At 43.2% G+C, this 12,538-nt stretch overlaps 1 protein-coding gene across 2 annotated transcripts in view; it reads left to right on the forward strand.

The window, feature by feature from the left end:
- The window catches only part of LOC136429014 (ras-specific guanine nucleotide-releasing factor 1-like), a 68,677-nt gene extending 56,172 nt beyond the window's left edge, over positions 1-12,505 (forward strand). For both annotated transcript variants that reach the window (XM_066418896.1, XM_066418897.1), the window contains 6 exons: positions 1,347-1,486; positions 5,869-5,951; positions 7,692-7,758; positions 8,323-8,640; positions 10,728-10,939; positions 12,380-12,505. In XM_066418896.1, the coding sequence (XP_066274993.1) occupies positions 1,347-1,486; positions 5,869-5,951; positions 7,692-7,758; positions 8,323-8,640; positions 10,728-10,939; positions 12,380-12,383 (824 nt within the window). In that variant the 3' untranslated portion in view covers positions 12,384-12,505. The remainder of the gene's footprint in view (positions 1-1,346; positions 1,487-5,868; positions 5,952-7,691; positions 7,759-8,322; positions 8,641-10,727; positions 10,940-12,379) is intronic.
- Positions 12,506-12,538: the final 33 nt, after the last annotated feature.

Here is a 12,538-nt window from a genome sequence, read left to right on the forward strand (position 1 = left end):
AGCCCCCCTCTCACTGGACGCGCGGCACGTTGGCGTCGTCGCTGCGGCCGATCGGATTGACAAAGCACTCAACGAATTTCATCGACAAAAAAACGAATGATTTCAAACTTTGTGTGTTTTGATATCTTTGTGGTCATACGTTTTGAATGATATTCCAATTATAAAGTCAAGGGAAACACACATCCGATGTAGGACGCAGCGACGTCGCCAGCGTGCCGCTGGTCCTTTGAGAGAGAGGTTTTAGTAATTCTTATGTAGAGGTGGTCAGTGGTATGGTCGTGACTGTATTCAAGTGGCAGCGGCCTTGGGCAGGACTCGCAGCTTCTGAAGCCCCAATACTTCCTGCTTATCGTTTATTTAGTTTATTACGATATCCTTTAGTCGTATCCCGACTAATCTTACAGGGTTCATCATGCTAGTACATACAATGGTACAGACATACAGATTGCAAGATTAACAGGAATATATATATATATATATATATATATACATAATTATCACATAAGATAAGATATTCAGACTGTTAACTTAATTTAACAATAATTGGTGAATAGCCTTTTTGAAGTCATATGGAGCGGTCAGTGATTTGATGTTGGGTGAGAAGGTGTTCCATAGTTTGATGGCCCGGTAGAGAATTCAGATGCTAAGACGGCGGCTGTTACAAAAGTCTCCTCGTTTACCGTAGATTTGATGTTGTTCCAAGGTGTTCCATAGTTTGATGGCCCGGTAGAGAAAGGTTCAGATGCTAAGATGGCGGCTGTTACAAAAGTCTCTTCGTTTACCGTAGCCTGGAGGGGACCATCTTCAAACGCGCACCGTAAGGCAGAACATATCAATCCAATCAGTGAGAACAAAGAAAACAACAACCGAGCCGCGCCGCTCCCCGTGTGCAACTGTCCGGTTAACTCAGGACATTGAATGATGGTTGTTTTTTATCGTTTCATGTTTTTCTTTCTGACTATTGTCAAAACTACACAAGAAGACCACTCAGGGGACGGTTAGAATCTGGTCTATGTGGACAGCTGGTCACTTTAGACAGGGTTCTTAATGGTTATTTTGTCTTTGGGAAATTTATCTAAGGGACCACCAATTGCAAAAATGTAGAGGTGGTCATACACTTGTACAGGTTTGACTGTATTCGAGTTTGTCTCTACTGTGTCGAATGTCAAGATGTGACCATTAGCACACCAGCTATGCATTGTCTTCTCATGTTGTTAATGCATTTTTGTATTGATGCCTGTTGTTATTGATACCTGTTGTTGTTGATGCCTGTTGTTGTCGATGCCTGTTGTTATTGGTACCTGTTGTTGTTGATGTCGTTGTTGATGCCTATTTTTGTTCTGCAGACTCGACCATCACGGCCAGCGAGAATGAGTCCCTGGCGTTCAAACTGACGGTGGAGAGTAAGCAGGGTCCGCCGGCCGTGTACGTCCTGATGGCCGCGACCACCCAGGAGAAGGCGGCGTGGTGCAGCGATATCAGCCAGGTAAGATACAACACGCTAGTCCATACAACACGCTAATGGTGCAGCGACATCAGTCAGGTAAGATACAACACGCTAGTCCATACAACACGCTAATGGTGCAGCGACATCAGCCAGGTAAGATACAACACGCTAGTCCATACAACACGCTAATGGTGCAGCGATATCAGTCAGGTAAGATACAACACGCTAGTCCATACAACACGCTAATGGTGCAGCGACATCAGCCAGGTAAGATACAACACGCTAGTCCATACAACACGCTAATGGTGCAGCGACATCAGCCAGGTAAGATACAACACGCTAGTCCATACAACACGCTAATGGTGCAGCGACATCAGCCAGGTAAGATACAACACGCTAGTCCATACAACACGCTAATGGTGCAGCGACATCAGCCAGGTAAGATACAACACGCTAGTCCATACAACACGCTAATGGTGCAGCGACATCAGCCAGGTAAGATACAACACGCTAGTCCATACAACACGCTAATGGTGCAGCGACATCAGCCAGGTAAGATACAACACGCTAGTCCATACAACACGCTAATGGTGCAGCGACATCAGCCAGGTAAGATACAACACGCTAGTCCATACAACACGCTAATGGTGCAGCGATATCAGCCAGGTAAGATACAACACGCTAGTCCATACAACACGCTAATGGTGCAGCGATATCAGTCAGGTAAGATACAACACGCTAGTCCATACAACACGCTAATGGTGCAGCGACATCAGCCAGGTAAGATACAACACGCTAGTCCATACAACACGCTAATGGTGCAGCGATATCAGTCAGGTAAGATACAACACGCTAGTCCATACAACACGCTAATGGTGCAGCGACATCAGCCAGGTAAGATACAACACGCTAGTCCATACAACACGCTAATGGTGCAGCGACATCAGCCAGGTAAGATACAACACGCTAGTCCATACAACACGCTAATGGTGCAGCGACATCAGCCAGGTAAGATACAACACGCTAGTCCATACAACACGCTAATGGTGCAGCGACATCAGCCAGGTAAGATACAACACGCTAGTCCATACAACACGCTAATGGTGCAGCGATATCAGCCAGGTAAGATACAACACGCTAGTCCATACAACACGCTAATGGTGCAGCGATATCAGCCAGGTAAGATACAACACGCTAGTCCATACAACACGCTAATGGTGCAGCGATATCAGTCAGGTAAGATACAACACGCTAGTCCATACAACACGCTAATGGTGCAGCGATATCAGTCAGGTAAGATACAACACGCTAGTCCATACAACACGCTAATGGTGCAGCGACATCAGTCAGGTAAGATACAACACGCTAGTCCATACAACACTTCTGATGTGCAGCGATATCAGCCAGGTAAGATACAACACGCTAGTCCATACAACACGCTAATGCTGCAGCGATATCAGCCAGGTAAGATACAACACGCTAGTCCATACAACACGCTAATGGTGCAGCGACATCAGCCAGGTAAGATACAACACGCTAGTCCATACAACACGCTAATGGTGCAGCGACATCAGCCAGGTAAGATACAACACGCTAGTCCATACAACACGCTAATGGTGCAGCGACATCAGCCAGGTAAGATACAACACGCTAGTCCATACAACACGCTAATGGTGCAGCGATATCAGCCAGGTAAGATACAACACGCTAGTCCATACAACACGCTAATGGTGCAGCGATATCAGTCAGGTAAGATACAACACGCTAGTCCATACAACACGCTAATGGTGCAGCGATATCAGTCAGGTAAGATACAACACGCTAGTCCATACAACACTTCTGATGTGCAGCGATATCAGCCAGGTAAGATACAACACGCTAGTCCATACAACACGCTAATGCTGCAGCGATATCAGCCAGGTAAGATACAACACGCTAGTCCATACAACACGCTAATGCTGCAGCGATATCAGCCAGGTAAGATACAACATGCTAGTCCATACAACACGCTAATGCTGCAGCGATATCAGCCAGGTAAGATACAACACGCTAGTCCATACAACACTTCTGTGGTGCAGCGATATCAGCCAGGTAAGATACAACACACTAGTCCATACAACACTTCTGATGTGTAGCGATATCAGCCAGGTAAGATACAACACGCTAGTCCATACAACACGCTTGTGGTGTAGAGATATCAGCCAGGTAAGATACAACACGCTTGTGGTGCAGCGATATCAGCCAGGTGTGGATCTAGACAACACGTCTTTACTAGCCACACTAAACGTTAATCACTGGGAATATAATATTTCTTCTGTAACACCCCTTTCCACAAGAGGCTCAATTCCTTAGAAAGAATTTGCTTTACGTTTTGCGTGTTTAGTACAATTTACATACTTCCACATCTTGCATCATATTCCAGTTATGAAACCAAAGGTCACACAAATCCAATTTTGGTCGCTGTACGGTTGCTAAGAAATCGCAGTCCATTGGGAAGGAGGTCTTATCAAACAAGTTAGCTCTACAAGGGTGCTGTTATCACTAGGTCGCCATGTTCTCGCTTTAAAAAAATTATTTTTCGAAAAATCTTTATTGTTGCCATGACCTTATCTTAGCAGCTGTGCTGAATAACGTTCACTATAAATGACGCTGACGAGTGGTGGGCATGTTGACACAGCTCTTAATAATCCAAATACCCAGAGATCATTCAGAGAAGACATTGAAATTAAAGAGATTGCATTTGATTAATGTCAAATGAGATTACATATTCATGCTGATGGATATCAAATCATTATGCTAATACTTCTCAATTACTTACGAATGTTTGCACCCGTCCAGTGCTTTTGTGGTGACATGTGTGGCTAGTTCTGATCTTGCAAATTGGTCCGCTCAGCCACGTAGAATTTATATATGAAATCTAATCACTTACAAAACAGCATGGTGGGCCGACAAAAATATATGAAATCTTTATTGACACACAACAGAAGTACAGCGACTTCCGTAAGGTCTTTTACAACTAAACATGCAAACAATAACAATGGGATACAAAATAATTCACCTTAGTACAAATATAACAAGTATATGAATACTTCAACATGTCGAGTTTCACCTATCACTTACACTACTAGTTCTAAGATCTAAACATTCTTTGATATATTTACCTATTTGTACACAGTAAGGGTTGTCTCCTTCTAGAATGTATTTGAATTTATCTATAGAATGGAATGCATCAAATTCTGTTGAGCAGGCGGAAAGAAGGTTGAACAGCTTTGAGCGCTTACCATGATATCGTGGACAATCTAGGATAAAGTGTTGTTCATCTTCAATATATGTCCAGTCCTTCTTAAGTTAACACGCCAACGCGTGAAGAATCAGTTCATACGAACCCACAGTCTCTTTCAACTCCACTTACAAGACGCACCAGCTGATCAGTGGGTGAAATAGACCATACTGTAAATTGAGAAATGTTCGCGGTGGTTTTAAGTTCGCGGTTTTCGTGGTGAACTCTGCCGTGGGAACGTAAAACCACCGCGAAACTTTTTGCTCTCCTATGACTGTAGTGCTACTACTGTTTCAAACGCGAACTTAACCCCAACGCAAACACTCCATTTTCTCCCTATCGGGAAATAAAAACCACGCGTACTTAAATGTATTTACAGTATTGCCCACATCAACACCGCGTCACCCTACAAGGCCTGCGACGGTAACGCGGTTTATGCGGCGCTACTAGGCCCTTCTCTGATAATAAGCTTCTGTAAATGAATAACTGCCGTGTTTGTAGTAGCGTGCAAAATCTAGTGGTAAGCGGCCCTGCTTCCGGACCAGGAGGGGGTGAGTTCGAATTGTCGCTAAGCCGACGTGCACGCTACTGGAAAGGATTACAATCCTTAGGACGGGACGTTAAGCTGTGGTCCAATGTTCATTGTACTTGTCGAAAAGAGCTAGGGTAATTGATTGCTTGGGGGAATTTCTCCCGTACAATGAACCTGAGAGTTATTGTATAAAACGTCTGTCTTCTCTGACACCAGTGGAATGATATCTCTTCATAGAGCTAAACTGGTTCGAGATCACTTTGCCGTAGCCCCCGCATTTGATGCAGCCGTTACATAGTGTTCGCCTTGTGTAACGCTTGGGTATGTTTTATAACGTACACATAGTTTATTTGGTAGATTAGCCCTTTGATGTATGTAGAACTGTTGTTATGTACCAGCCATAATTTGTACCTTGTACAATTGGTGCGCAATGATGATGATGAACCACTGTGTTCTGCAGCTCAGGCAGTAGTGGAAACAACCTCTGGCTACATTCAGTCTTTCTTCATTTCTTTCCACTGTGTCTTTTTTCCTGCTAGCTGCCGTATCTCTCTGAGCTTCTTAAAGTTATATAAATTATACATGTAACGCTAGAATATGTGCTCACAGTGCATCGACAACATCCACTACCACGGTCTGCTCAACAGCGCGACGGAAGACGTGTCCTCCGTCCTCATGCCGCAGAACATCAGGTAAGGAGAGGAATAAAATCTAATCTTTATCTCCATGAAAAATGGAGATATAGTTTTGAGTGTGTCTGTGTGTCTGTCTGTCTGTCTGTCTGTTTGTTTGTGTTTCCGCACCACTCTGGTTAGCATAACTCAAGAACCTCTTGATGGATTACAATGATATTTGGTATGTGGGTAGGTGTTGTAAAGCCGAAATTCAAGGTCAATCTTGGGCCCCCTGGTATGTGACCTTCGTACTGCAGCAGAAATTCCATTTTTGTATCTCTTGATTTGGACGTGCTATGGTCTTGATCTTTTGGTGGCAGATAGCTTGTGGTGTAATGAAGACGTGGTGTGGGGGTTGGGGCCCCCTAGTTACTACTGGATTGATACATTTGTAAACTGACACTGTCTCCTGACTGACAAAAAGGTGCCGGATGGGCGCTTGAAACATCCGAGTTTACGAATATATTCATCCAGTAGTAAAGGTTGAATTCTATTCCTCTTTCCCTGACCTGGATGTCTAATATTCACAAACGTAAGGAGGAAGATTCCGTTCCGATTTCTTCCTGATATGAGCGGATTCTTTATTGGTGAAGGTAGCCTAGTCTCATAGTCTATTGGGGTGGGAGGGCATAGGGGCAGTGGCTTGTTTTTCACTGTGTTTATGGCAAGGTCTTGGAAGGCAGAGCCATGCCTCTCTTTCCACAACCATTTATACTGCCTGAAACGTCTGACCGTTTCCACAATTTTATCCGGTTGTTTATCAATGAGTAACGGGTAAGGAGGAATATTCTCTTCTGATTCCTTCTGATACGCTTTGGACGTACAGTATTTACAAATTCTTTGGCACACCGGTACTCTCACTAGATCATCCAGTTGCTTGAGTAGTTTTTATCTTGCGTAGCACACGAGCACACGACTTAGTGCCACCATCTCAAGGACATACACCATAATCTGCCTTGAAGCCACGAGCTTGCAAAATACTTTATCATTCTTCTTTAGTGACAAAACATCTACTAGAACCAAATATAATAACGACAAACTATAAACGAAATGTAACATGCACAAATGTATGATGATTGTGTCTTTAGAATGCAACATGGGTCCGTATCCATGGAGCAAGTAATTGATATCCTATGTAATGTTACCGCCTTGTTCACCTGTTTTGATGCCGGCATATCCATTTTCATCGAGCACCGTCTGTAACACCGTTCTGCTTAAACTCCTCGCTTAAAAGACATTTTTGCCAGGCCAGGATTAGGAGCAAATCTCGTAAAGCTCATGGGATTGGGATCCGGGTTGGATTCTTCACAAGTGTTGGTAACATGTCGTACCTTTGCAATGGCGAGGCTAGAATGTAGCCTTGATACAAACTCTTCATAAGTGAAACATCTTGTGCATTGAAAACCTAGTTTTTTTTCTTCATTTCTGCGTTGGTTGGCCAGTGAAACTAAAGGAGAATGAGAAAACATTTTGCAAGTTCGTGGCTGCAAGTCGGATTATGATGGCACTAATTGTAAGTCGTTTGCTACGCAAGATAAAAATCAGTCAAGCAACTGGATTAAAGCTAGTGATATATGATAGCTTATTAAAAGAATAAATTAAAAATTGAGTAAATTTGAGTCACAAACATATATGTAGAGGAATGAAAAATGAAAGATACAACAATTTTGAATTGGAATCTTAAACATGAAGTGAAAAGGATACAACGGGCCTAATTGACTTTGAATGATGACATTGACTTGTTGTTATTTGCAACAGAACCGATGCCCGCCTGTTCAATGATGACGTGGACATCCGCTTCAGCAGAACACTCAACTCCTGCAAGGTGAGTATGATACAGAGCACTTTACTTGGGTTTTGTTATGAATAGAAGAAAATGTTTAATACTGATAAATACGATACCATACTGTTGAATATAGGTATGCAATATTGTATCGTTGAGTTTGGGTAAACGATATTAAAAGGTTGAGTATTGGTCTACGCTACTATGTTGTTGAATGTTGTTGCTCGATGAACTATCAAAGCTACCCTTTTGACATGACCACCTCTACAAAAGGAACACCTGGCCAATATGATCACCTTTTGCAGGTACCTTAGATAATAGTTCCCGAAGAATCCTGTCTATAGTGACCACCTGTCCGCATAGACCAGATTTTATGGTTTCCCTAAGTGGTAATCTTGGACAGTTTTGATTGTACTCACTGACTGGACCATTTGTGTTTCATCGGTAAAACATATAAGGTCATGTCCTCATGTATATAGATTACACTTGTCTTCACTCTCATTTTCAGTCACTGATCAAAGATAGTGGATGCTGTCGGACTCTTTAGAGAATGCATGAAGTTGCTTGATTTGGTATAACATGTATACATTTGTGTTATGTTCCCAGGTCCCCCAGATCAGATACGCCACGGTAGAGAGGCTCCTGGAACGGCTGACCGACCTGCGCTTCCTCAGCATCGACTTCCTCAACACCTTCCTCTACACGTACCGCGTCTTCACGTCCGGCAGCGTCGTGCTGGAGGCCCTCATCCGGGTCTACCGCGCGCCGGAGACATGTCTCTTCCAGCACAACAGGTATGGCCTGGTGTTGTTTTCTTTGTTTGTTTGTTTGTTTGTACCGCGTCTTCACGTCCGGCAGCGTCGTGCTGGAGGCCCTCATCCGGGTCTACCGCGCGCCGGAGACATGTCTCTTCCAGCACAACAGGTATGGTATTTATCTTGAGTGAATTGCTTGCTTGTTTGTTTGTTTGTTTGTTTGTTTGTTTGTTTGTTTGTTTGTTTATTTGCAAGAAAGCCTCCCAATCGGCAGTGCCGTGCTGGAAGCACTCATACAGGTCTACCGCGCGCCCGAGACCTGTCTCTTCCAGCACAACAGGTATGGCCTTCATCTGGCGTTATTGTGTTTGTTTGTTTGTTTCTTTGTTCGTTTATTCACTGCATGGACCAAGGTATGTCTAGTACAGACCTCAGGGTTTCCAATCGTACAGAAAACCGGAAGGAAATGTTTTACGTTAAAATGCATGTAACATGCTTCCTGAAGTCCCTCTGTCTATGCCTTCTGTGCCTCTGTCCTCACTTTAATGACTAGTGCATAGATCATTCACCACAACATCTCTCTTCTTCCACATCAACCAAATTCTCCCTCATGATGATGATCCACTGTGTTCTGCAGCTCAGGTAGTTGTAGGAACAACCGCTGGCTGCATTTAGTCTTTCTTCATTTCTTTCCACTGTGTCTTTTTTCCTGCAAGCTGCCGTAGCTCTCTGAGTTTCTTTGCAGTATTAATTCTCTCTGTAGTACAGTTATTACACATGGCATTTTTGATAATACATGTAGTAGTAAGGTAAAAAATCATAAAGGGAGAAATGTTACCGTCAAAATATTGCCTGACACATTTCATTCACCGTGACAACATTTGCCCTCCTGTCTAACCCTTTAAAGTTCACACCTGTGTGCGCAGGTGATACAGTGACGGCTAATATGTAGGGCGAGAATCTTACTGAAAGGTTACTGCCATTAGGCATGACAAAAGCTACGTCATTGCCTTTCTAGGTCAGCCAACATGTGTAAAACACGTGATAAAGATGCTACAGAAGTTCAAAATACAACATTTCTGTCACAAAATATATGCTTTAAACTGCAAAATTCCTGGTTAAAGGTTTACAGACTTGCTGGCAATTAGGTTCTATCCTACGGTGACAAAAACGGTTGAGAACTCCATGATCATACTTAAATAGATGATATGATTTTTGTTCAAAACAGCCACAAAATATTTCCTTAAAAGTCATAACTCATGAAAAGTCATATAATGCAAAATTTCAGGGGGAAATATGTAGGTTGAAATTTTGCCAGTCCTCCTACTTTTGCAAAGGTGGTGGAAAACCTATGTTAAAACCATGAATACACACTGACACACTGCCTTTTGGTAAAAACCGTTGAGTTTGACACACTGGCCTTCAGTTTTCGCTGCTTGCGCAGAATGAACTTTAAATGAGATTATCTGAAGTGGCACGTCAAAATATCAAGCAAGCCTTACTTGAAACTCGAAACTTTATATTTAAAATACTACATGGCAGACTGGTGAGTCTGAATTGGGTCTTACACAGCCAGACTGTGTAAATTCCTGCCTCAAACTTGGTGGTAAAAACCATCTGCTGACCGCACCATTGTTCATTACCTAACTACATAGTTGATAGACCTCAAGGTCATTTGGGAGGGGGGGAGGTTAAAGTATATATTCATCAGACGTTTATTACAAAATCTTACAAAAAACATAGCATCTTTTTGCCTCTTTTTGAGACAAATGGTAATACACATTCCATAATGACCGATGGGGCGTCCGGCAATGCTTGTTTTATGTTGTAATTGCTGTGTGAAACGCAGAGCTGCTGCACTCCCCTGGTGGTAGATCGGATAGTGTACTCTTACATCCCAGTTCCTTGCAGCAGTCCGGGTGGCATCTGCAGACTCCCTGTAACGTGAGAGTAAGGGACAAAAAGCAACCAATTAACCAAGCAACTAACCGACCAACCAACCATCCAACCGAACAGATTAACTTTAAATACTTCTCCTAATACTGTAAATGCAGAAATATTCGCGGTGATTTTTTGTCCGATACTGTAGCAGTATGTGATTATAGCACTGTCGCAAACATAAATCCACTGCAAACTCTTCATTTTCTTCTTAGCGCGAAAAAAACCCACGCGAACTTAAATGCATTTACAGTGCGGTGTAATGACAGAGCTGGTGTATTATAAATGTTTTCTGATCGTCCTACTCTTACATTCCAGTTCCTTGGAGCAGTCCGGGAGCCACCTGCAGGCCGACATGGGCTCCCCTCCCCCCACCATCCCCGAGACCCCCACCTCCTCCAAGAGAGTGCGCTCCCACTCCACCACCACCCTCCCCACCATCCTGTCGGAGGACAGGGGAGACAACGGGCGGTCGTTCGAGTCCAACGAACACATCAGACGACACCCGCTCAGAAGAAGCTTCAGAAGAAGTAAGTTGCATCAATCAATTATTAGTCATATCGGTTCACAGTTTTATTAATCAAATACCTGTTGTACTACATATACAAATCTTTTATATTCATTGACGAAAGGCAGTGGATGCTACCTGAAACGTCTGACCATTTATCTATCCAGTTCCTACAGTAACTGTTATCTTGTGAATCAGCCAACAAACCAACACGCAAATCAATAATTCAATCAATCAATCAAAAATCAATCGTCCGTGGGCATCAGGCGCTGGCGCATGGCGGCTGTAGACATGTCTCTCCAGGATTTCCATACAATACCTGCCGTTGGCTTTGGTTATTTCTATCGCATGACTGTATGGTAGACTTGGTACCCCCACCTTCTTTTGGGACGTACTTTAAGGCGCTTTCAGGTTGGGTCTGGTTTTGAGGTGACCGACTTGCACCAATACAGAAACTAAATTCACGAAGGTTACCCAGCCTAGTCACACTGTCACAGCTCAACTCAGAATGGAGTAGCGAGTTGGAGTACTTAAAATCAACCAATGTAACAACTTTAGATGTCTCCATACAAAGATATCTCGACACTAAGGGTACGGGGCTAATGTCATCACCATAAGGAAACGTAAGATTACGGGAGGTGAAAATAACATCACCAGCGCGAACATCAGATCTGTCCCATTTGCCACCGCGACTAACAGTCCCCAGAAACCGGATCCTTCTTAGAGGCCTTATATAAAGGTTTTCACAAACAGGTTTTAAAAAAGGTCCCACAGATATGCAACTGTAGTATCCAACCATTAGGGTGAAGATTGTATCGCGTTACCAGCTCTGATTATATTGAACACACCCACACGCTCTCCACGGTTTCTATTTCATCCTGACTTCATTCTATTATGTTTGACGTCATCTTATTACATCATACATCACACTATTACATCACTGGTTTACTTATTATGTAACATGACTTGATGTTTAGTTTGGATCATATATCTTTCATAGTTTTGTATTACTTTGGTTTTGTACAATTTCTAATTTGTTTAAATTCTGGTTATTTCTTATTTCCTTTGATTTGATTTGGTTATCATTATCATATCTTATCGTGGCAGTACTGCCGCCAGTTCAGGTCTTCTTGGCTTCCTTGCTTTCATTTGGTGCTGATGGCATAAAATTAGGTCTGTTTTCCCCAGGGCACATTGATATTGAAAACGTATAAACATTACAAACATTACGCTGATGAAATTTAGACATCCAGGTAGTTAGATACGCCAAAAATAGTTACTCAAGAAACTGGATAAACAGTCAAACGTTTCAGACAGCATCCGCTGTCTTTCGTCAGTGACAATACAAACATTAATAATTCCTGCCATTTGCAAGTAGGCAACTGGTCATTTCTGTGCGCAAGTATGTAAGGACATGCAGTTGTCAATATCTTTCATGCAATTTTATTGATCTGTCCACTAGATAAATGTGAAGGGGACCAACAGATCACGGAAGACAACAGGAAAGAGGAGGCGAACCAAGAGCGGCTGGGGACGCCCGTCCACCACCGCCCGTCGTCCCCTGCGCTGCCCGTGCCCTGCCGCCGGCGCTCAGGTGGGTTCTGCTCATCCACCGCTCCAA

The sequence above is a fragment of the Branchiostoma lanceolatum genome, chromosome 2, assembly GCF_035083965.1.
Source record: "Branchiostoma lanceolatum isolate klBraLanc5 chromosome 2, klBraLanc5.hap2, whole genome shotgun sequence".
NCBI lineage: Eukaryota > Metazoa > Chordata > Leptocardii > Amphioxiformes > Branchiostomatidae > Branchiostoma > Branchiostoma lanceolatum.